The sequence below is a fragment of the Carassius gibelio genome, chromosome B8 (assembly GCF_023724105.1).
Source record: "Carassius gibelio isolate Cgi1373 ecotype wild population from Czech Republic chromosome B8, carGib1.2-hapl.c, whole genome shotgun sequence".
Lineage (NCBI taxonomy): Eukaryota > Metazoa > Chordata > Actinopteri > Cypriniformes > Cyprinidae > Carassius > Carassius gibelio.
Genome location: NC_068403.1, coordinates 15,637,159 through 15,662,546, shown reverse-complemented (window position 1 = coordinate 15,662,546; position 25,388 = coordinate 15,637,159). Strand labels below are relative to the sequence as shown.

General features: G+C 37.7%; 1 protein-coding gene across 4 annotated transcripts in view; it reads right to left on the bottom strand.

Moving 5' to 3' along the window:
• Positions 1 to 18,765, bottom strand: part of LOC127963998 (glutamate receptor ionotropic, delta-2-like) — a 409,530-nt gene extending 390,765 nt beyond the window's left edge. For 3 of the 4 annotated variants that reach the window (XR_008154973.1, XR_008154974.1, XM_052564132.1), the window contains exon 1: positions 18,058 to 18,762. Coding sequence is in view for 2 of the 4 variants with exons in the window: in XM_052564132.1 (XP_052420092.1) it covers positions 18,058 to 18,145 (88 nt within the window). In the remaining 2 variants the exon portion in view is untranslated. Of the gene's footprint in view, positions 1 to 18,057 lie in introns of all 4 variants that reach the window. The other variant, XM_052564133.1, reaches the window with a different exon arrangement.
• Positions 18,766 to 25,388: the final 6,623 nt, after the last annotated feature.

Below are 25,388 nucleotides of genomic sequence, written 5' to 3'. Positions count from 1 at the left end.
TTATGATGTTACAAAAGTTTTCAATTTCAAATAAATGGTTTCTGTTTAGCAAAGAATCCTGTAAAAAAAAGTATCGCAGTTTCCACAAAAACATTATGCAGCACAACTCTCTTCAAAAACATTTTTTTGAGTTTAAAATCAATGTAAAATCAACATATAAGCAATTCTGAAAGATAATTTGGTACTGAAGACCCACTGGAGTAATAGCTGGTAAAATTCAGCTTGTGCCATCAGAGGAATAAATTAAATGTTAAAATGTATCAAAAATCAAAACATTTTAATTTGCATCAATATTTTACAAGATTAAAGTGACTTCTTTCAAAATAAATCAATCAATCAAATCACTCACTCACTGACTCTCTTAATCAGTCAATCAAATCAAACCTTACCGACCCCAAACTTCTGACTGGTAGTGTACTTTCCAACTTTCCAACAAATATTGAGGTTATCTGGATTTGAATACTGTGAGTTTTACATTTAAATTGTAGAAACCTTTTGTCCTTTCTTGTATTTTTGAAAACAAACTTGCCCATCAAAAGCACTTTCTCTTTTTTTACAAACAACATCAGTCATTCAACCCTTAATTCCCACGCCTGATACATCATTCAGATGAGAAGAAATTGTCTTTGAGCGTAAACAAATAAACATTGATTGCAAAGACGAGAATTTCAAGTCTTGTAACATGATGTCACTTATATGTCACTGAGAATGTTAGGCTTTCATCTGCAACGCATTTAATTACATTTTTCCTTATTTTCAGCAAATGCGAAATAAACATCTGGAAAAATAATTAGAAACAACTACGCATTTTATTTTGTCTTGACAGCAAAGAGACCGGTTTTCACAAACTCTCAAACTCGCTTCTAACTTTCATAAACTTCATATCATATATTAACTTCATAGGTTTTGTCAGGTTTCACACACCCACTTATTAAATGTCATAAAGTTGTCTATTCCATTATGCTTAAGAATGTAAGAATATCTGCACTACAAATTGGAAAAAAAGATGTAAAATGCAAGTTTCCATGGAAGGACTCTGTTCTGGCACATTCTATGATGAATAATTAACTCAAACTAAAGAGACACTTATTATTTACAGATCACCGTGACAGAACAGGCTGTCCTGTCTCTGTTCTTCAATAAAAAGCATTAAATTGAATTGAGTGCTATTTAGTGTCAAGAATTATATAAATAACAGGCAAATATGTTTTATTGTGTTAAATCCCTTGATGAAATATGAACATGTTAACAGCTAAAAATATCAATTGGATTTAGTCCTAATTTGAGTTGATGTCTCTGTGCTAATACTGTAAATATAACATAAATATCATTACCGACAACATGTACAGGTATTGTCCCATAATTAAAATTATCAGTCGTTTCATGCATCGCAAAGACTTAACACAAAAACGCTTTTAAGAATCTTACAATTATTATGTACTAAAGACTGTAAATGAATATATTGTTGTTTCCATAGCCATATAAATGCATTCGGTTCCTTATAACACTCAACATATTCGACAGTCACTACAAAGAACAAGACCTCAGCCCATCATCCTGTCATGGACCCTAAAGCAGTCAGAATTCAATGCACAGAAACTAAATCACAGTGAATACTGACTCGACACATGCACTCTACTGTAGATCCAGATCTCTCTGGTGGTTTCTCAAGGCAATCTCATCAGATGACATCTCATTAATCTGTGCTCTGCTTACTGTAGATCGTCACCTCAGTAGGGAAAAAAGATAAACAAACAAGTCCCAGATTACACGTCGTGCGAGGCCGGGCTCAGCCATTAGTGCTCGTCATCCCTCAGATACCACGGGCGATGTCATAATTAAATCAGTCTGTTTGCTTTTTCTCGGTACTCCATCAGACTGTATTGTTTTCATATTTTTTTTGAGATGCGTCTCAGAACCGAAGCTTGCTAAAGCTGCCCATTTGGCATTTCTGAAATTGATTTGGGGGAGAAAAAAACAAACAAATGGCTCGACTTGTGTTTACGTTCCAGCTCTCTCCATTTATCAAACCCTGTCTCCGTCTTCCTGATTAACTTTATTCTTTTAAGGAAGAAAGAAGCATTTCTTCATACTCAGGTAGTAGGAGCCCGTCAAGACTGAAATCCTTGAATCGACTCAAATTAGCAAACCATTACAACTATGATTTATACAGTTATTGACGCAGAGACAGAATTTTTTCGAATAGTTGAGCTATTCATCTCACCCTCATATATGTATATATATATATAGCATGTTGTTGTGCGTGCTTAGAGAGGTAATGACGCCTGAGATTGTTTTCCTTGAGAACTGCAGTTTTGTACTTGTAGATCAGGTAAGTAATCTCATTAAGGGACAGGAAACATCACAAACTATATAAAGAATAAAAATACTTCGTAATCAGCACACACACAGCATTTGTAAACAAAATTATTTTGCTGCAGTCAGATGGGAAAAATAAAATGAGTAGCTGTTTAGTGTTATAGTTTTCACCAAATGAGCTCTTCCAGTGCAGACAGTTTAGTTTATTATAATGGAATTGATCTACACACACACTATGTGTGTCTGTGTACGTGTACATATATATATATATATATATATATATATATATATATATATATATATATATATATATATATATATATATATATATATATATATAGGTGTGTGTGTGTGTGTGTAGGGCTGCAACTAATAAAAATCAATTATTATCGATAATGAAAATCATCGAAAACAATTCTAATTATTGCTTAGTCGGGTCTGCCCACAGTGCACGTACAACTGCAGCCGGTCGCATCAAATTACAGCACTGACTAATGCATTTCTAGAGACAAAATGCATATATAAATATTGGAGGAAACAGAATGAGCTCCTGCAGGTCATATCCTTTTCATTTTTGCATTAAGGCCTGCTCTGACAGTCTGCGGTAAGTTTGAAATCTTTACTATAAGAGCGCCGGTACGGCTTGCGCGTTAAACAGATGGAACACAGAGAGGCGAGGGAGACAATATTCAGCGCAAAAACATTAACTGTGCTGAAATATCTGTTATTTAACATTTATATTTAGGTTTAAAGGTCAACATGCAGTAAAGTAAAGTGTGAAGTGACAGCAGCGTGTAATTATCTGAATATAAATACCAGATGTTTTTACAGGAAAAAGAAATGACAGTAACAGGAGATTGACTGTGATCAAAGTGCAAGTGACACGTGTTTCTGCAGACTGTGATTTTATTCGTCTTTATTATCTTTATTGGTTTAATTTTTGATCTAGAGATTTAAACTATATTCACTATATAGCCTACAGTGATTAACAAATGTATTAAAGGGTTAGTTCACCCAATAATTAAAATTATGTCATAACTCACCCTCATGTCATTCCAAACCAGTAAGACCTCCATTTATCTTTGCAACACAGTAAGATATTTTAGATTTAGTCCGAGAGCTCTCAGTCCCTCCATTGAAGCTGTGTGTATGGTATACTCTCCATGTCCAGAAAGGTAAGAAAAACATCATCAAAGTAGTTCATGTGACATCAGAGGATCAGTTAGAATTTTTTGAAGCATCGAAAATACATTTTCCAAAATACATAAACCAAAATTTATTTTCGATGCTTCAAAATGGCATAATTTTGATTATTGGGTGAACTAACCCTTTAAAGGTTTTTAACCAGTTTTGTCATTTGTAATTTTTGACTTTCTGTATTGGTTAGACCTTCGATATGTGTAAGGTTTGTAGTAAGTAGTAAGCTATTTTTAATGCTATAATATATAATTACTGCGGTTATCTGAAAAAGAAAGGCAGAAAAAATTGTCAAGTCCTTTATAGTGTTTTTTTATTCAGAGACCCAATTAGTCAAAAAGTACATGAACAGTGTCAGCAAGCATGTGAGCTGTTATCCAAGGCAAAGGAGGCCTTTTTGTTATTATGTGAATCAATACTATTTAGTTGTTTCAGTTTGTTATTCGTCCAAAGGTTACAATAATTTTTTTTTTTTTTTTTTTTTTGACAGATTCCTAAAATATTTTATGACAGGTTGTCTAATAAATTAATGTAACTAACAATGTTAGTAACCCTTTTTTACCGCCTTTACTGACGAAGAAACCACATGACAACAGTGTCGTGGACAAATACGGAAGTAGTGTCCAGCGTCCAGCAAACCACTAGCTTGCTTCAAGCAGTTCCTTATTTACTTCTTCTGGCATCACGTCTCTAGACCCGCACAAGGACATGTCTGATCCATAGTCGGATCGCGTTTTTGCATTGACTTTGTATGTAATCTACTCGTGCAAATCGTTGAACTCGCGTTTGAAAATTATGACATCAAGCACAACATTTATAAAAACTTTACCTCATCTGTTAAATCCATGATTTAAATTTCCGTCTGATTGATGGCCATCAGCGGTTGGATAGATGACAACAAATCCCATCATCCCACGCTCCTTCTTAGCGTCTTTTAACCACGCGATTGTTATTGTTTTGGTAGTGCGCCTTCTCGTGGCAGGTCCAGGAAATCAGAGAGCAGAATGTTTTTTTTTTCTTCTTCTTCTTCTTCTGTGTGAGTTTTTTAATGGGTTATGTTGTAGCCCAGCTTGTTTTGAATGTTTTTATAAAATATCTGAATTGAATGCATGATCTTATCATCATATTATTTACTGCCATACGAGCCACAAAGTAAAAGGTTGGCGAGCCGCAGGTGGCTCCCGAGCTGCGCAATGAGTAACTCTGCTTTATGAGAACATAACACCTGAGATAATGAAAACTTGTTACAACCACAAAGGTTAATGTCTATTCGACCAGCCACTCAATCATCTTTGAAGGTAACTGAAAAAACATGGTCTACAACTGGGCCATATTTACTTGGTCAACAAGCACAATTTCAAAGCTGGAATAAGAAAGATGAGCAGTGCAGCCAGGCGTATACCTGCATACAGACAAGAGCACATGCACAATCATTTTTACTGCTGCTCCATTATAAAAATGCACCGCATATTGTGCACTCTTTCTCATTTTATTACTAATACAAACCAACACACACCTTGAATGAAAATCAAACAGTGTACCCGCAAGCTCAGCATCAACACTGAAATGCACAGCAGCACATCACAGCGAGAAAGATGACAACCCAATGGGTGTCTCTTGTGACACATTTCCTTCAGAAATCAGTAAATCTGACAACATCAAAATCACTGCGTGACAATCTTTTTAATTTAATTTTGATTGCTGTGAGGAGAGCAGGAGCCAAGCACTATATAGGCTGGTAAAGCTAATTAATTTGAAGGTTCTTTACAACTGCATCTTTCCGAGCTACAAGCTACTCACAACTTAAAATATCAGTTACAGTTAAGCTACTGCTTTGGAATAATTACCAGTTATGCTACTAATAAACATTTACTACAGTAACTACACTCAAACACTTTTTTTAAACCAATCTTTAAAATATATGTCAGTCTGCAACATAAGATAACTGGAAAAAACGTGCCTATTTAAATTTTTTGTAAAACTCCAAGAACGTAACTTTACAAACAGTCAACTGCAGTTTCTCATGTAGTAAACTTGCTTGATAGCTCACCTGATACAGGACTACACTTGCAATGCTGAGCACTTAAGAAACACGATTCAATGAAAGATATTAAAGGGGTCATATGATGCAATTTATATTTTTTCTTTCTCTTTGGAGTGTTACAAGCTGATTGTGCAAAGATAAGATCCCTAAAGTTGCAAAGACTAAACTCTCAAAACCAAAGAGATATTCTTTATCAAAGTTAAGACTCTCAAAAATGTAAATTCTGTCATTAATTACTCACTCTCGTGACACTCCAAACCCATAAGACCTTTGTTCATCTTGGGAACACAAATTAAGATATTTCTGATGAAATCTGAGAGCTTTCTGACCCTCCGTAGACAGCAGCGTAACTACTACATTCAATGCCCAGAAAGGTATAAGGACATTGTTAAAATAGTCCATGTAACATCAGCGGTTCAATCTTAATGTTATGAAGCAAGAGGAATACTTTTTGTGCACAAAAAATAACTAATTTATTCAATAATATATCCTCTTCAGTGTCAGAATTTGATTCAGGTTCATGACATTACCATGACAGATATGCATTCCTCTCTTTGCAAACAAGCCGCAGTGCATCCGCAGTGCTCTGACAGAATTTAAATTTTTGGGTGAACTATCCCTTTAAGTATGGGTGGTACGTTAAAAAACTCTACAGAGAATTTAACTGTTAGCATCACTCATTGGACACTTCAGTTATATACTTCAATATACACAACTATACAAATATAAAAATTAAAGTTTATCTGTTTCAGGAAAAACATTTAAGCTCCTTTAGCATCAAGAACATAATATATATATATATATATATATATATATATATATATATATATATATATATATATATATATATATATATATATATATATATAGTGTGTGTGTTTTGCAACCCAGGCTGAAAAAATGAAGAAAAAAAAAATTATATATATATATATATATATATATATATATATATATATATATATATATATATATATATATATATATATATATATATATATATATATATATATATAATTTCTTTTTTTTCTTTTTTTCAGCCTGGGTTGCAAAACACACTTTCAAACTTGACATGTTGTATGAGAGAGAGAGGATGTTTGCCTCAGTAAACTCAGTGAGACATACAGTAGCAATATACCATGATGTCTTGGTACATTGCTGCTTCTTAAATAAGGTAGCTTGTTACAGGACAGGCTGAGCTACTCTCACGCCACTGAAAATGTTTTAAGGTAGTAATGCTGCTACTTTTTATTCCTTACACGCCAACACTGTAGCTTATTTTGACTTGCTAATAAGTAACTCTACTGCAAGTGTCTTGATAATATTTCAGCTACAGTATTCATTTAGCAGAATTTGGATAGGGCAGAACTTGAACGACTCAATCTTTTGATCTTAGAACTACTAAAAAAAATCCCAAGTTTCCATTTCCACTACTAAGGGATTACGAGGCATTAACCATGCAACTGCTACAGTCTTGACAAAGCTAGCTTCTAATCTTATTAGCATCCTGTCCTTTTACTCTCAATGTAGCATAAACTAGTTGATGTTTTTCAAAGACGGATATAAACACAGTTAAGATCTATCGAAATATTTGAACTATTAAACTACAGTGTCCACAGATATAAACTTGTTCGTTAGATGAACAGATGCGTTGAAATGTCATTAGATATGAAATTAAAGCCAGATTTGTTCAAATTCTACTCTCACACTTCCAGAAAGATCCCCACATTAAAGTCATTTTAGAGGTATGAATATTTCATTTGCTCAGACAGTTTTGAAATGAAATATTGAAGCACATTGGAATCCCATGTTGTGATTTAGAAAGCTATGTAAAGTAGTTTCTTGCTGAGCTTTTTCCAGGATTGAATTATCAGTGGAAAGATGGGTGGCCAGAGAGCATGGCAAAGGGGTGGGCAACTTCTACGATGCAGGCGGAGAATAAAAAGTGTATTTCGAGGCTTTGCATCAGCCAAATGGGTTTCCCTGCTTAAAGTCTCTGACAAAAACTCTGCATTCAGCAATCAATGCAAATGAACTTATAACAAATTCCGATTAATTAGTGACTCAACGAGACATCGTTGTAAGAGGTGAGACTGCAAACTTTGACTACCCAATAAAGGCAAAGCAGTGCATTTTGCTAGGAGGAAGCAGTTTTGTTTGATTCCTCTATAGCAATTTTAAGGCCTGTGATCAGACTCTCTCAAGGGACTTCAGGCCACATGAGTGTCCTCCCAGCTGGACAGAAAAACCCAACTACCACAATTTGAACCGACCAGAGGAAACAAGGGACAAACTGACCGACGAAAATGCCAGCGCTTTGGAAAGGGCAACAACCGCTAACAGCGACAGTCTCCAATCTGTTGTTGTTGTCCCTTTGCGATTCCATATGGAAATTACATTACGCCCACATCCTCCTGCAGGCCATCGACGTGCAATAGTTGTTTGAGCCAATATTTAAGATTTCTGTCTTCAAAATGTATATTATTGTTGATAGGAAACAAGGAGATGGACATAATCTGGAGAACGCTATCTGTTAGTATCCCCTTTTATTCACAGTGACACTTTCTTGAATGGTGTAAGACCTCAGAAAGATGCATTCAGACAAATTTGCCATCTTTAATCATGGGACAGAAAAGAACTAGCAATCACCTGAGCCACAAATGCCATGTGAATAATTAATATAGAGCTGCAGGAAAATGATTACAGTCCCAAAACCTTCATTAATGACTATCTGTGATGTAAAAAATATCTATATAACCACAACATTTACTACACTATAATGAATTATTAATGATATATATATGTAAGTTATTTCTATCAGAACACACTGTCGTCTTTGAATGACTGTAAATGGAAAGATTTTTTGGACCAGACGGTATAGTTACAGAGCTAATGAGGCCATGCTAACCAGCGAAACCTTGACCCCCAGGTATAAACAGCCTAGCAAGAGAATAGCTTTGAAAATATTTCATGAACCGCTTTTACATAATCATTTGTATGCGTCTCCATAATTTATGATGTAGTGATGGAGATTCATGAAAGAATGCTATAATCTCAAATGAAGCCCAAAAATCATATACGCTGTACAATGATAACACAAAACGTTCCATTGCTTGCCTCTGGCCGCTATAATTGTAACATACAGTTCTAATAATATCCCCAGTGTAATCTCAAAGCTGGTTATGATAAACACACTGGATTTTCTCTAAATGCTTATTTCTTTAAGCATGAGTGTCTACGCCGAGCTTCATGTGAACAGCGATATCCGATAACAAGAAAAGCAATTTCCCTGTTGGATGACATGAATGTGAGCAGAATGGGGAAACTCTCTAAATGAGAGTGGAGTAGAAGGTGGCTCAACATGGTGGCAAATTGCACAGCGGACTGGCTGTGTGACAGACTGACAGGGCATTGCAAGCAGATCAAACAATGCACAAAACACAGCTAATTTCGCTCCAAGAGACACACAATGCATCATTCTGTCCCGTTTGCCCATTTTAGGCCACTCTGTCCGAACACTTCCTCTTCAATTAGATTGGTCCACCCAGCTCTCAAATTGCCTTTAATAGCACCGGTTTTGTGGCGCAAGCCAATTATCAGACTATAAAACGATGGGGAAAAAACGGTTTATAGACCTGAACTCTGTAGGGACATTGTATTTTTCCCTTTTTACCAGCACCGTTACTTGGAGACATTTTTAGCATGAGTGAAAAAGTGTGATTATATGAAATGTCTGAAAAGCTAAAATATTCAATATGGACACAAATTAATATTGCAAATGTATTTAGGTCATTACGCTTTATTGCCCATATGGCATTGCCGACGCCACGTCATCCAAGCAATTCACAAGAAATGAGTCGCATGTCTGAATGACATAAACACATCAGTGCTTAGTCACAACACAACTGTTTGTCGGTTGCCTGCCAGGTGTACAACATCTAAGGACACTACACTTTCACATAGATCAAATATCACAGGACTTAAAGTAGCACGTAGAGATGAAGGAACATGCAATGAGTTATGAAGGAAACCAGTGGGAAATCAACTCGAGATCAAAACTAGCCAGCCAAAGCGCTGATGGCCTGACTGGGTGGTCACACGGCATTAAACAGTGCAAATGAGAGTGACGCTCAAGGCTCCAGGAGGATGAGAAGGGGATGATGGAGTAGGTCAAAGGGGCTGTCTGAAGCTGTGAAACTGGGGTGGAAGCGGAGGCTGTAGAGGAGATCTCCCAGACTACTGAGGGGGTCATTTGGATTGGCTAAGGCTTCTGAAGTAATCAAACCAAGAGCAGCAAAGAAAGTCAGATGAGCTCAAGCACAGAGTCAAAGTGTGAGAAAGCTGCTAAAGGTAAAGATCCAGAAACATAATTGCAGTTGTAGTTGCTGACAGAAATACAGAGGAAGTTACAGGAGAGCAAGGGCCTGTTTAAAGATAAAGCTTAACTTTTTTCATTTTTATTAGTTCAATATGCAGAGATAACTATAACTAAGCAACCTGTAGGTTGAGTTCCCAGAAAATAATTTCTATTTATGTGGTGTTAAATATGGCTTTCTTTTTTGGCAAAAACAGTAAGATAATCACTCAAATAAAAATTTTTTTTATAAAAACCAGCAAGATTGGCTTAAATGATGGTGTAAGTTTGGTACATTAACCCAATCAACACATTTAAATATGTATTACTTTTTAATAGTTTGGAATCAGTTTTTCAAATAATCTTTCTTCGTCAACTTTTTTTTAAAGACTGCTGCAAATTCAGATTTATCTTCACAGAAATAAATTACATGTACATTTGAGATTATATATTAAAATAGAAACAGTTATTTTCAATTATAATATCTAACGTTATGTTACCATATTTTTAATTAGTAATCAGTCATTTCTGAACAGTAGTGTACAGTGTGAACGCTCACATACTGTAGTATTATCACAGTAGGCTATTCTACACTGCATGACTAAGTGAGTCGGGCTGGTTATTGTTTTTGCGAGCTTAACATGAAATGCGTTTTGTTTGTACCACCTTTTATAAGTCACCTGATTCAACATTGAAGTGTAAAGCTTCATTCTTGCCTCACACTATAATCATCAAATAAAATATGCAACCACAAGTATGATGTTATTTTAAAATCATATGTGGAAAAATGCTTTTACTGTGCAGAAGCTGAAAAAGGGGGGAAAAAAGAAGCACATTTCATTTTGGATGCTTCTGCATTCTTAAAACACTTCTTTTGGAGCAAATCATCAAATCATTCATCACTCCCGCATCGGTAATGCAGTCATCAGATACAGTCCAATTCTGGCAAATAGCAAAATGGAATCTGACTGGTTGTTGTCAGCTTTTGAGCACAGTCTTAAATCGTATCCCATGTTAAGCACTCGCAAACAGCCGTCCCTCCAATACACCCTTTTATCCAGCAGATGATGAGGAACCCTGTTTGACACAAGTTACAGGAAGCTTAAAGTTGCCAATAAGTACATTAAAGCAGATGCGGTTTGGGACCGAGTCTGAGTCTCATGAATCATGTTACCACACGGTCGCCTCAAAGTAAACAACACCACCGACTTTTCCTCCTCTCTCCTACCCTAAAGGGAAGGGTTTATCCTCTTTTCATGGTGCATTAAATCGAAATGGAGGTTGTCCCAAGAGCAACATTACAAAGCAACAAAAATGCAGAATCTCTAGCAAGAGCCTGAGATCAGTGTTTTAGCCTTGCACTTCCCTGGCTGGGATCCGTGCCTTGAAGCTGATACAGTCTTGCCTATTGGAACAAAGCCCTATTATCCAGCAGCAGTGTCTAGAAGTAACATCCCACTAACTTCCATTTTCTCAGCATGAATGTACAGTGCTTTCACTGCCTTCGGTACTATAGAAACACACAGGACATCATTGCAGAAAACAACTACACTTTTAAACAACTCCATTCTCTGTTGTTGTTGCTCTACATCCCGATTTTCATTTCCTGTTTGCTTCGAATAAACACACCTGATTTAATACCGGAAAGACACAGTCACATCCTCATAACTAAATTGCATCTCTCAGTCTTATTCGGCCCGCTCTATATGCAGTTACCTCAGAGCTGCTATTGTTTCCGATCATTAAAATGGCATTATGTGTGCGTGCTGTCATTTTGTTACCTTTATTGACCTAAGCAGAGGTCTCAGAAATAATGAGGCAAGGGTCTACAGTGGCATAAGTAGGGAATTGACTTTGGCGGAGAACAAAGGCAGATGCCTCATTTCAGGGTCAGGAAAAATCAGAGGAATTAGTGCGACTAAACAACAATATCCACACGATTTAGAGCAGGCTTTTTCCAAAGAGGATTTAAAGATTAACTTTTTAAGATTTACAAGACTTATGCTTAGAACAGAGTAATTGAATAAGGCATTTGCATAAGTATCGACAGCACAATTCAAAACGTGTTTTATTGAACATGTGCAAATGTATTTATATCTACCATGTGATAGAACACGATGGAAGCCTGATAAACTCAAAGAAATGAAATAAAGGTCACTGCAAATGTACTGTATTTCTTGCAGCTCACAGCTGAGACATTCGCTCTTGCTTAATTATATTTCAGTATCTCACAGTTCTCACCATTTCTCATAATTGTGGCTTTAGACCTCATAATTACATCTGTAAATCTCACAATTGGGACTATATTTCTCTTAATTGTTACTACAGTACATACCTCACATTTATAAATCTCACAAATGTAACCATTTATCATAATTAGGGCCATTTCGAAATAATTTGAAATTTGCCTCACAACTGAGCCTTGACACCTCAAGAATTTAAATCTCAGAATTACATTTTTATATCTCATATAACTGTGACCATTTGTAATAATTATGACTGTAGGAATTAGTCTCTCACAAATGAGACTTTATACATCACCATTAAATTTGTATATTTCCCAATTGTGACAATTCCTCATAATTGCACTTTTATTTATAACAATTATGATAATCTCCTATAATTACAACTGTATTTCTCCTAACTGGGTATTTATATCTCGCAGTTGAGACTTCATTCCACATAGACAAGTTTTCATATCACATAAACATGACATGACATGCCATTTTTATTTTTTACAGGGAGGCAAAAACAGGTTTCTTACACAGAGAGGAAAAATCCAAAAACCATTCTATGCAAATGAGAAGACAGCTTTTTATAGAGGCATGAGGAGAATGCACCATTTTAATCAGGAAGCTCGTGCGAGAGAGGGATGGTGAAAGATGGAACGAAACAAAGTTTGCACAAGAGACCAATAAAATCAAATGTGTGAGAAAATAAAAAATATATTCTCTGCAGTACAAATGAATAGTTTTCTTCTTTAGCAACCGGCTACCTGTGAGATGACAGTGAACAAGCACATGACAGCACTGTATTTCACACATCCAGCCTCGCTACTGCCCCCTACAGGGAACCGACTGCAAAATAAATGCAACCCCAAAACTTGTGTGCTTTCGAAGAATATTAGAGCAGAAAGCTATTGAAGGGGACCGTGTGAGCAGGTGGGAAGAAAGAGAGAAACGGAAAGCTACAGAGAGAGAGGAAAGTCAAAGGAGGAAGCCCAAGGCTCCCTGTGCAAGAGCGAGCAATGATCAGAGACACGAGTTCTCAAAGGGGACTCGCTCCCTTTAGAGCGCTGCTTGAAATGTGGCTACACGGTATTACAGTATGCTTGTTTACAGAAAGACTGATGTCTCACTTCATCTGCACCGATTTGATGAGTTTTATAAATCTTACAACAGATGAAACGTCTTTCTTAGAGTAACAGTATTTGTTAGTCAGGAGCCACCCATACTTTTGTGTTGTTTTTGTGTTCGGCTGACATTATTACAATACAAGCCTCGCATTTGCATGAGGATATTATGGACGATCGAGAAGCGGTTAGCGAGGCGAAACACTCTTTTCAAGCGCATGTATTGTAATTGCAACACTGTAACAAACCATAACGCCCGCAGCAAGGCTTGATTGACGTGTTCAGCGTAGCGCCACATTGCAATCGACTGGGAGTCTCTGTGCTAAACACACAGGAAATCACTCAACGTCTTGGTGTCATGAATTCAATGTGACAAAAGAGGAAAAACATGTCCCTCACGTTCTCAAAATTTCATGACAGCGGATAGATCCTCCCGTAACTTCAAAGTAATGTGGAAGATTGAAACAAACGAGAGCACACAAAGACAGACGCATTGAAGCAAACTTTAGCTCATGTGTTCTGCTAATATAATAATAACTCCCCATCAGCCCTCATGTTCTGTTTGGGGCTTGAGAAACTTAACTCAGTGCTCTAATCGTAAAAATACACTGAAGATCAGGTTACTTTTCCTAATCTTATGAGAACTGACAAGCAAAAAACTAACTAAATAAAATTCATTACACATCGTAAAAATTATGTTTGGGGTTTTAAAGACTCTAGATTTAAAAACATGAATAAACTATGTGGCAAGATTCTTTTTAAAGAATTAATACTTTTATTTAGCAAGATTAGCCTAAATTAAACTGATCAAAAGTGACAGTAAAGACTTGAATAATGCTACAAAATATTTCTAATTCAAATAAATGCTGTTTTTAGCACCAAATTAGCATATAAGAATGATTTATTATTATTATTATTATTATTATTATTATTATTATTATTATGTAATAAATGAATCTACAGTGAGAAAAATAAACGTTGTCCAAAAACATTTAAAAAATAAATCAGAATTACTGACCTCGATAGAAGCACTTGCTATTTTAAATGCTATTTTTATTTATTTTGTATTTTTGACTTGCACATTACATTATGAGATAACAGACCATTAGAAGTTAAAAACTATGAGAGGGAAATTGAAAAAGTGCCAATACCATTCCCAGCAATTCATCAAAAAATCCAAATGATCTTTGCAGGGTTTCAATAAACCACAGATTAGTGATTTAGAAGCATAAAAGATCAAGAGTTCCCTGATGGGTCTGGGACAAATTCCAGAGTAAGAAATGCAAATGTTGCAAGCGGCACCCCTAGAGGGCAACCTTTATTTTGTTACACCTTCACTGTGCTATCAATACAATTGCTCCTTTCATCAGCCGAAAGAAAAAGGAAGTAGGGCCAGGTCAGTTTAATTACCCATGCCCTTACACGAAATACTAATACTTCTTGAGTCCACTGAGAATGAAAGGAGCATTTTTGTTCTTGTACTTGTGTACAATATCAGGCATCTTACCAATTACAGAAATTATGCTTCTAACTACATCCCAAACTCAGAATGTTGCACAACATGCCATTTAATTGAAAACATTTCCACTGAAACATAAGGATTTACTCTGCTAATGCCACAGTAATAACCCCAGCCTTATATTAATCACCTAATCATCTTCAGAAGCCTTCTATATCTAGCGTTTTAACTTTTCATTATCTGTTACAACACCTGAGCAGGCACAATACAGCCATCCAATTAAAACAAACACAATTCAATGCATGGCTTGTAATTACAAGAATCGCTCCTCATTACCTCTATTTTATATTGTAGGACTACAAAGAAGGACAGAGAGAGAGCGCTTAAGCATCACTATGAAGGATAGTCTGCAAACTAGCATATTTCATTATCACCATGTTCTTGGGATGGGGCAACGTCAGTTTGGTCCAGAAATAGACCAACGAAATGGCACTACCCATCTGTCCCACCTGCAATGCAACACTCAGGATTATATTCTACAATTTCCTCTGGCTTTAGAGTTTAACATGTAACTAACCATGACTGTGCAGTGAAAAGGGATAATGATTTGATTCCCTGACCAGCTTTGATATTGTTCCCCCCTCCATCTATTCTCTTCAGTTGCGCAATAAATGTCATACACGCAACCTACATAACAAAGAAGCTTCAGCCAGACCGAAAACACATACTGTCAGTGAAGAGTGTTTTGATATCCCCTAAGAGCCCCAGACATGCTCTCAATATGTCAAATCTTCCTGAGAATGAGGGCGATCCACACCATTAAAACTGTCGCAGACAAAATCTAGTCCACACTCTGCATCTATTGTGAAACTAGATGGTGGTGAGTAGACTTCGAATAAAACAGGTACTGCAAGATTTATATCATGAGCTCCCATCCAATTAGATGTCTGAAAATGTGCATCTGAGGAAAAGAATTAATATTACATGGCATATCTTTGAAGGCATCATTATATGGCATGAAACACAAGATGAAGAATTCAAATATCCTTTAAAAAAATCATTCTTAGATGTGCAAAGAGCAGGGGTCTACAACAGGGGGTCCACAGTTGGTGCTGCAGGGGGTCTGCCAATTATTGTTTGATCTCAAAAAAGTTTTTTGTGAGGTAAATATATACATTATTATATTTCTTTAAATGTATTATACATTTATTTCACAAAAATATTAAATCAAACTAATTTTCATATTACCCAATTTATTTATTTAATTATATATATATATATATATATATATATATATATATATATATATATATATATGAGCTCTATACGTAATAATGGTTCTCTCGATCTACCAAGGCACTTTAACCGGAAAAGTTTGAAATCCGCAGCAGTACAAGTTTGGGGAGAGAATCGTAGCCACTAGGTGGCGAGATGGGAACCTTGATCAAAATTCCTCAAGGACTGGTGGCCAGAGCAAACCAAACGTCTGGACTAATGTTGTGATAATTACCTAATCATCAACCTCTATGTTGGACCCAACTTCAAAGCTCGCCTATGCCGTCTCCTGACACTTCTTGGTCGGTACTAAAGGGCGCAATTGGAGGTGCACCCGCATACTGCTTGACACCCTGGGCTTTCCACACACATAAATCACTGTGACTTTCTCAATGAGCTCCTAAAGGAGCTGCAGCATTTCGATGCAGCGCACGAGATACTTCTCTTGGTGTGCACATCATTACAAGGCTCCTCTGCAATCAAGTAAAGCGCGTGTGATTAAATGCCTTCATCAGTCGTCTCTCCGAAAAGAAACGATGCGGTTTTCGGATTCAAATGACGTCACGTTTTCACCAATCAAACGCAGAGAAAAGATTAGGAGGGCAGGCATTACTAATTACAGGCAAATGGTCTGTTCTCAACGCCTCTGAAATGCGGTGTATAAGAGAAGACATGAACGTGCAGGCTGTTTATCTGCTTCTGTATCTGTTTGTTGTTCCCCATAAAGGTAGAGGAACATATGAGACAATTCTGGGTTAAGATAAAATATCCAGAATGTCTTGAATATCCACTTGTTTGCTAGAATAAGTAAAAAAAAAATGTATTTTTTTTTAGCCTAATAACTTGGCTACTAGAAAAAATACAGTTACAGGTATTACCATACAATATGCCGTTTAGTGTATGGATTACATGTCTTAACTGCAAGTATATATCATTAAACGATTAATATATCAACCTACTTAAGCTCTTACGAGTGGTTACAGGTGGTACAATGGAACAGTTTCTATCAACTGTTACTAATAGTCATACAACAAACCCAAAGAACACTAAAACAGCGTGATATTAACTAAATGGCAGAATGCCAAAAGAAACTAACGTGTAAATAAACAAACCCACTCCACATATTATAAGCCAATTCAAACTTTTTACTCAACAGTTGCTACTGTAAAACGATCTACTACATTTGTTTATATAGCCTATATTCTATAGCATTTATTTTTTCTTCGACATACCGGTACACCTGGTACATTTCATATGAAAATGGATCATTTGGGAATGTTTTATTCATGCCTGCATATCGCGTGACTTATTAAAACCAACTTTCAGGCATGCACACGTCACCAAGCCAGACACATATGCGCTACAATATTATATATATATATATATGTGTGTGTGTGTGTGTGTGTGTGTGTGTGTGTGTGTGTGTATGTATGTATATATTTGTTTAGTGCATCAAACCTTAATTAAATTAAACACGCGGATGCTGCCACGCCAAATTGACTCCTGCCAAATCCCCAGCACCCGGCCTCCACCTCCACACAGTGGCCCCCTCGGAGGAACCCTCTCTTTTACAGCTCTGATTTAAGACTTCACTTGGAGCCAATCCGACCTCGCGCGCAGTGCCAATCCTCGTACCCATCGTTAAAGCATGCACGCGCACGTTCTCGTTCGCTCAGCCCTTTTGCGAAGTGTATTACCAACACTCTTGATCTCTGCAAATCCAAGTTTGTGTTTTTTTAAACGATGTCATAACGTGGCGCGCATACAGTGCGGCGTTGCGAGGAACCGCTTCCAGTCAAACCACCTGTTCTCACCCACCATATAGACTAGATAATGGACGCATTGATGAGGACAGATGGAGATCTTACTCTCTCTAACCCGATATTATAGTCGCAACCTTATTTAAAGGCACCCGCTTCAACACGAAACTCGATACATGTGCGTTAACTGGACCGCAACATCTTAACGAACTGCACGACAATGCACAGATCTCCTCAACGTGAAAACGAGTGTACTGAGAAATCACAGTCACTGGTGGTGCATCCGAGATCTGAACTTACCAATGTGAATAATTGAATCGGGAAGCACAGGCTCCCACTCCAGACTCCAAAATGTGAACAGAAACAATACTGCTGAAGAAACTTTCATCTCTCCCTCTGTTAAAATCTATCCTCGTTAGGTTCAGAAAGATGCAGAAGCGACGGTAGTTTTAAATCCTGTGCAGAGAGGCTGCTTGTCCTCCTTCCAAACTGTCAGCGGATGCTTTTTTTTTTTTTTTTTTTCTGTTGAAGGCGAAATCTTCAGTAACCCGTTTGGAGAGCGCCCGTCAAAGCATCCTGATGCTCAAGATCTCCCAAGCAAATCCGAATCAATATCAGACAAAGTTAAAATACGCCTCAGTCACTGTTGGGTTTTCTATTCTCTCGTCTAGGCGAATAAATCAGTGTACCGTGCGCTAAACACGACGCATCTCAGAGCATCACCCACCGCACGACTGAACAGAACTTCCTTTGCGCTGATGCTGAAAAGCGCCACACTCACAGCCACGAATACAGCTGAAGAAGATTTTTTGCACTGAGCCCTTATTCCGATGCAGTACTGCGGAGACTTTTCTGCGACAGAGACCGAGCGGCTCTACGTGCGGATTCTCGAGGTGTGATGAGTGGGAGGAGGCCCCCAGGATAGATGCGACTACAGGAGCAGCAGCATCAGTACCCGGCGCTGTCCAGAACTGAATTAACAGAGGAAAGAGAGAGAGAGAGAGAGAGTGAGCGAGCGAGCTAGAGAGAGATCTACAGTGGGGTGGGCGGAGGTAGTTTATGATAATGGAGAGGACTTATCTATGAGGCTGTGGCTCCTCCCTTGTCCAGCAACTGCAAATCTTTTAGTCTGCAACTACCGGTTTTCTATCAAGAAAGAAAGAAAGAATAAAACCGTTTTTGGTTGTACCTTAGTGATAACCGTATTTTTTATTTAATTTTTTTATATTAATAATAAAACAGTTTTGATTAGATTTCTAGACCTCAGTTTCATATCAGTCCTCTTAAAAATCTGCAATCAATCTGTAAGCCCCTTAAAAATCTATGATTATGTAACAGGACACCAGACCAGAAAAAAAGAAGAAGTTAAATACGAGGGAGATTTAGTAATTAATAGATTCAGTTATGGCATTTTTTATTTTATTTTTATTATTATTATTATTATTATTGTACAAGCTGTATTAAATTTGTTTTAAATATTAGAAGTGATAACTGTATTTGTGCAATATAAATTTTACCCTATTCTGTAAAAGAAAGGTTTTTAAAAAAAATGGATAAATAGATAAACCAATCAATCAATAAATAAAACATTTTGTAAAAATAAATAAAACAATAATAATAATAATAATAACACAGTAACAGTTCCAGGTCAATTTTGAATCAGACACACTGTAACTCAAAAATATTTTGAGTTCATTGAGGATTCAGTCAGTAATGTTTCTGAATCAGACATCATGACTTGCACTGTTTGTTCTTAAGTGAAAGCAAGAAACATTTCTCTGAGCTGCAGCAGCTCAAGTTTGGATTTGTAGTTGGGCCCCCCAAAGGCTGAAATCCTAGAATCGGCCCTGATGACAGTCACAAACTGGATTTGCACTGCTCATTGAACACAGAAGTATAAAGACTACCCTCCATATCCATCAAACGCTCCTTGCTCCACTGGGATAATTTGTTTCTGCTTAATAGCACTGTGTCATGGGCCGTCTCCACTTCACAAGATAAAACAAAGCAGTTCAGAGTTCAATTTGTACTTGTACTCGCCACATTAAATCCTCTTGTTTATTTATCCATGACCTTCAGGTGACGTGCTGACTGTTCTGCCTCGAAGAGACTTCCATGAGCTTGCAGTCCTGAAGACAAAGCAAAGATCACACTGAGAGTAGACAAACAATGCTGCCTAATGCAAAGTCAACATCTTAAAGGATTGTTGTTGTATGTGGTAAGGTTTGGCATTTTCCATCACATCTTGCAACCTACAAAAACAAATGACAAATTTGTGTAGTTTGACTCCAATGATCTGTTCAACCATTCAATGACATTGTTGATTTTGGTGTGACCCAGGGAACCCAAAGGATTATGGGAGACAGCAACACATAGCCGTTGTCTGTACGCTTAGATCAAATCCAGAGAGTGAGAGCAATGGCTCATTAAACACAGAGATTGGATCAGGCGTGTGACAAAACAGGAGGAGCAGAATATCAATGTATCCCAGAAGAACAGTACAGAGGTCAATAATAGCAAGGCTTCAGTCTAAAACTGCACAACACATACAAGCAGTCTGCCACTTGATATGCCATTTAGTTAATTCTTACTAAGGCACCAAAGCTGTCCATTAGAGATGCATGTAAAGGCATGTGGGATTCTACTTGATGGGTTTCGATTCACCTTTGACTCCCCGTCCTCTCTTCTTTTAGCTCCAGACATGTATAAATATTGATAAGCCACTTAATGGATGCCACGTAAACTGCATGGGAATAAAAATGATCACGTGAAGGCTACATTTCCAGCCCTACTCAAAACAAAGCAGTACATCATAAACTTTTTCTTCACCCACCACAAAATATCTTATTTTATGCAAAACACCTCCAATTTCCATTTCTTCGATTTTCCACCTGGGCTCATTTCAGAAACACAGCTCACGCAGCCATTCATAGCTCACCAACACAGTGTTTTCTGGAAATAAATTATGTATTAGCAAGCCAACAGAATGGGCAGAGGGTTATCTGCGCACAATGTCACATCCTGAGATTGCCTGAGCAAAGTTGGGGTTGAAAGTCGGATGTGGGGCACTTTAGAAGATGTTATGGAGCTCGGTTTGGCAAAAGCAGCTGTCCTGATATCCTCACCAAAATATTTATAGGTCTTCTGGCATCAGAGGGTTCATTTTTAGATTTGTGCGTAAGAGTAGAGACCTTCAAAAGTTTCATTAATAATAAAACACCTTTTAACTTGAAAATATCGCAAAGCTCTGGGGGACTTCCGAAATAGATGCAAAACAACAGCACGGGCGAATAAGGTGGGAACGGTGTAAATTGCGGAGATTATTAAATATGATAGTTACTTTAAACACTTGCTTTTTTGGCAATATCTATTAGAAAAGCAAGTTTTGAAGTTGGTAGATTTACTTTGCCATTCATAATAAGTGCAACAGACTTTAATATTTGAACTGTAACCCAGACAGAAGCTAGCGCACACTGTGAATACTAATTTAGAAGCAGATTATTGTAACATCAAGTTGAGACCTTCGAGTTTGACAGACTGCATAAAAATCAGTTTCAAAAGCCACTGTGTCAGAATGAAGAGAGAGCACTTCAACTTCTATATGTTACAGTCCATGCATTATTTATAGCACCACCTGTGAGTGAAACCCTGCGTGCCATCAGACCGCTTAATAGCTGATCACTGGCTCAAATAAAGGCCAAGAAATAAAACACACAATTGCAACTTTTTTTCTGCACACTTGGCTGAAATTCGCTCTCCCATTACTAAATAGCAGTAACTGCTCATAAATGGAGCAAAATAGCTTTGTGATTTGTGGCTGTTATGTGTAATTTGCTGCCTGGGCATAAAAGTTGGTGGATCAATTTTTAGCTATCTGCTCCCTCCAGAAAATGTGATTCCATTGACAAAACCTGCAAGCCAGAGCCTGGTCTTTGATGGACTACGATGACAAGTGTTTCAAAAGACATCATAAAGTAGCTGTGCTCTATAAATAAAGAGCCTATTCACTCACAGTGGTAAAGGAGCTGTCCGCTAGACGAGGGGAGGGCTTCTGAAAGAGAGTGCACACGACTCAGGGAGCTGTTCACTTTATGGTGGTGCTGAAATCCAGGAAGCCAGCTTAGATGGTGTAGCATGTTAAAAGTCAATGCTTTGGCCAAGACCTGCATTTGCTGAATCATATTTCCATTATTAAAGTGGTAACTGACACTAAAGTGTATACCTGAAGCTGACTAACTGTAGCTGTCTTGCGTGTAAGAGAAAACTATTAGGTGGTGAAGCAGTAACTCTTGACAAACAGCAGAGGGCTCCCTTCCATTTGAGCTGCCTGACTTTTCACTTCTATAAAAGAAGGCTTTGAAGTAACTGAAGATTTGCTGGGGAAAAGGAACGTAATGAGACTTTCAGGATGCAACGCTTTGATTTGTAGATTTGAAAAAAAAAAACAGGATTGCCCTAAACATAAAAGCATGCCGTTTCAAACAGACATGCCTCCCTCGTAATTGATTTGCCCTGCAGGAAGAGAGGTCACAATTTTAGATTATAATGTCATTACTAAAATATTGACAGGTCTGCTCATACGGGGACTGCAATGTCCATAAAGGGATGGTGTTGCAGTGCTCGATTCTGTGCAGTGCTTGGGTCAATACGTAGGTGGAGAGGTCTGAATAAAGATGAGTTTCAGGTTATTTACAGTTGTCGCACCAGGACTCAGACACTCTTTAGATCAATTACTCTCTGTCCTCAGAGAATGAGAGAGAAAGACCCCAATCATACAATGCTGCGGCGGCTTCGGCATCTGTCTGTTCTTCCCCCACCCCGCATGAGCAGGCACACATCCTCAGGTCAAGAAAATAATCTGCACCAGCCAATGATAAGTTATGGCCTCTGACACGAGAGCAAAAGACGTTTGTTTCAGTGGAAACAACAGCACTGGTTTAGTCTCCTCAAGCGCATAATCAATCTAAGCTCTGATGTTTACTCTTCCCACCATTTATTAGACCAAATTTCTCCTGTCACAAAGTTGGCTTGCCCTTTTCAAGGGCACCAAGAAATGTGTTTTAGTGCTGAGCTAGGACACAACATGCCCCCTTTGTGACAGACTCGTCTCCCCCATGGGGTTCGCCAACCACCGGGCCAAAGGGGGCCAACAGACGCAATCCTCCTCCTTGGCACTGCCCTTCAGTAGAGTGTGTGCTGTATGATTAATGGAACACCTTGCACATGGACGTCTCCGGTCCGCTGCCTGGAGTTAGGCTCCGACTCAGTGCGGAAGAACCAACTAATCTCGCACGTCTGTTGCGGAAGCCCTGCATAATCGAGCTGGCGAGACTCTGAAAACCCAAAAGAAACTACACTATCAAACTAGCAACAAGCAAAAGATGGCTATTCCCTTTCATGTAGGAGATGCGGGAGGGAAAGTCACAACGTCCAATTTCCATTTCACCCGCGAGAATAATTGACTATTCCGCCTGTGAGTGTATAAATCCATCAATCCTCCTGTGATCTTGGAGCTGAGGCAGGCGTTTTCGCTGAGCTGTTTTCTCCAAATGTGTTCGTGAATTGTGTCTTGTCACTGTGTCTCTCACAGTCAAACCATTTCTCCCTCCCCTTCAGCAGGGTGACAGAGTACTTGGAGAAATTGGGTCACGCATTCACATATCCCAAATTTGCTGCACTTTTTGAGGGATAAAGACGCAAATGCCGTGATAATTTATTTTGGCTCTTCAACAAGATGAAGACAGTAAGCGATACAGCGATTCTACCGTAATGGGCCATTGCAAGAGGTGAGATCTGATGCTGCGTTACCAAAAAGGACTCTAGGGTTGCAGGCCTTAACCCCTCTCCCTTTCATTCAGGTGATAAAGGGGGGCTGAATAATTGGTTTTCTGGCTGACTGACCCTGAAAACAGAGAAGAAAAAAAAAGTGAGTTGAAATGAAGTGAACTGTCTGGGGGTGGATGGATTGAAATGCTGAATCCTCGAGAGTTGATAAGAGCCATTTGCATGGACAAAATGTCCATGGAGGATTGCAGAGAGACAGCAGAGCAAGGAAGAGAGAAAGGGGCCTGAAACTGGAAGAAAGAGTTCGGAGTCTCCCAGCTTCCAGAAGGCCTCTGGAACTGTAAGGTGGCAGAGAAGAAAGTGGAAGGATTCACAAAACTCTTGGAATTTCTTTGCTGCTGTGAGGCTGGAAGAGAGGGTGAGAGAGTTAGTTTTGTTTGCAAGGCTACTGGAAGAAACAAGTTCAAGAGTAGAGGCTGAGGGACCTCTCTGGGAAATGATTAGCAGTAGGGATTTAATTGAAGCAGGTGGGCACCAGCGTGATGCCATTTGCTTTTTAATATTGCAGTGATGCAGATCACAAGTAAACACAAGAGTCCACGGGTCATCACTATCACCAAAATACACAGGTGCTCTCTGCCGTTAATGTCTCTCTGGAAACTAGTGCAACCGCATGGCACCTGAGAGCTGCTGTGCAGAAATAGCACTGATGAAAATGAGTAAAAAAAAAAAAAAACAACAAGACTGTACTAACAAAGTTTCAAATAATCTCAAATTCAGGGATTGCGCCACTTGAGCTTTATGAGCTGAACAGTGAACTGAGGGACTTAACCAGCTGCTTAATTAATTGACCCAGTACACATCCCACAGAACATTAAATATTAAAACATAATATTACATTATATTAATATTAAACTTAAACTGTTGTTGAAAACATTGGGCTCTGTACGAATTTGTAACATTTTTGAAAGATGATTTGTATGCTCACCAAGTCTGTATTCATAAAAAATATCAATAAAAATACAGTTCAAATAGTAATATTGTGAATTTTTATTACAATTTATAATTACTTCTTTGTATTTTATTATATTTTAAATGTTCACTTATTGTTGATGGCAAATCTGAATTTTTCAGCATCCATTCCAGTCTTCAGTGTCACATGATCCTTCAGAAATCATTGTAATGTACTGATTTGCAGCTCAAGAAATATTTCTTATTATCATCAGTGCTGAAGGATTCTTTGATGAATAGGATGAATCGAAAGAATTTTAAGAATCCTTTGAATCATTATAAATGTCTTTACTTTCTCTTTTTTTTGGGGGGTCAGTTTAATGCTTCTGGCTAAATACAATTATTAATTTCTTATTAATCAAATATATATATTTTTTTTTAAATACTGACCCTAAATGTTTGAAAAATAGTGTACATTTGCTCAAAATGAATGAATGGGTGAAGTTAAATGCTAGTCAAAGATATGTTCTGTACACACTATTAACACTAAAATGAATGCATTAAAAATGTACAATATTGTTTTATAATGTATTCATTGTAGTCTTATTTCAGAGTACTGTTTTCACAATTTTTTGTTAAATGTTTGTATATATTAAAAGTACTTTGAATGTTTGAATATTTGGGTTGATTTTGCACTGTCAACTAAAAAATATTTTCATTGGCCAAAATTTGCTGCTGCCATTTTATTCCAAAATTTAGCAAAATTGCCTCAATCGATCCGTCAGGCCGAATCTCTCACTACAACCCCAGTGCCCTGAGCTCTGCAGTTTTGCAGCTTCGCAGGTGTTAAGGAGGTTGCCGACTCACTGTGTTGGTGTTGCTGCAGGCACTGGCTT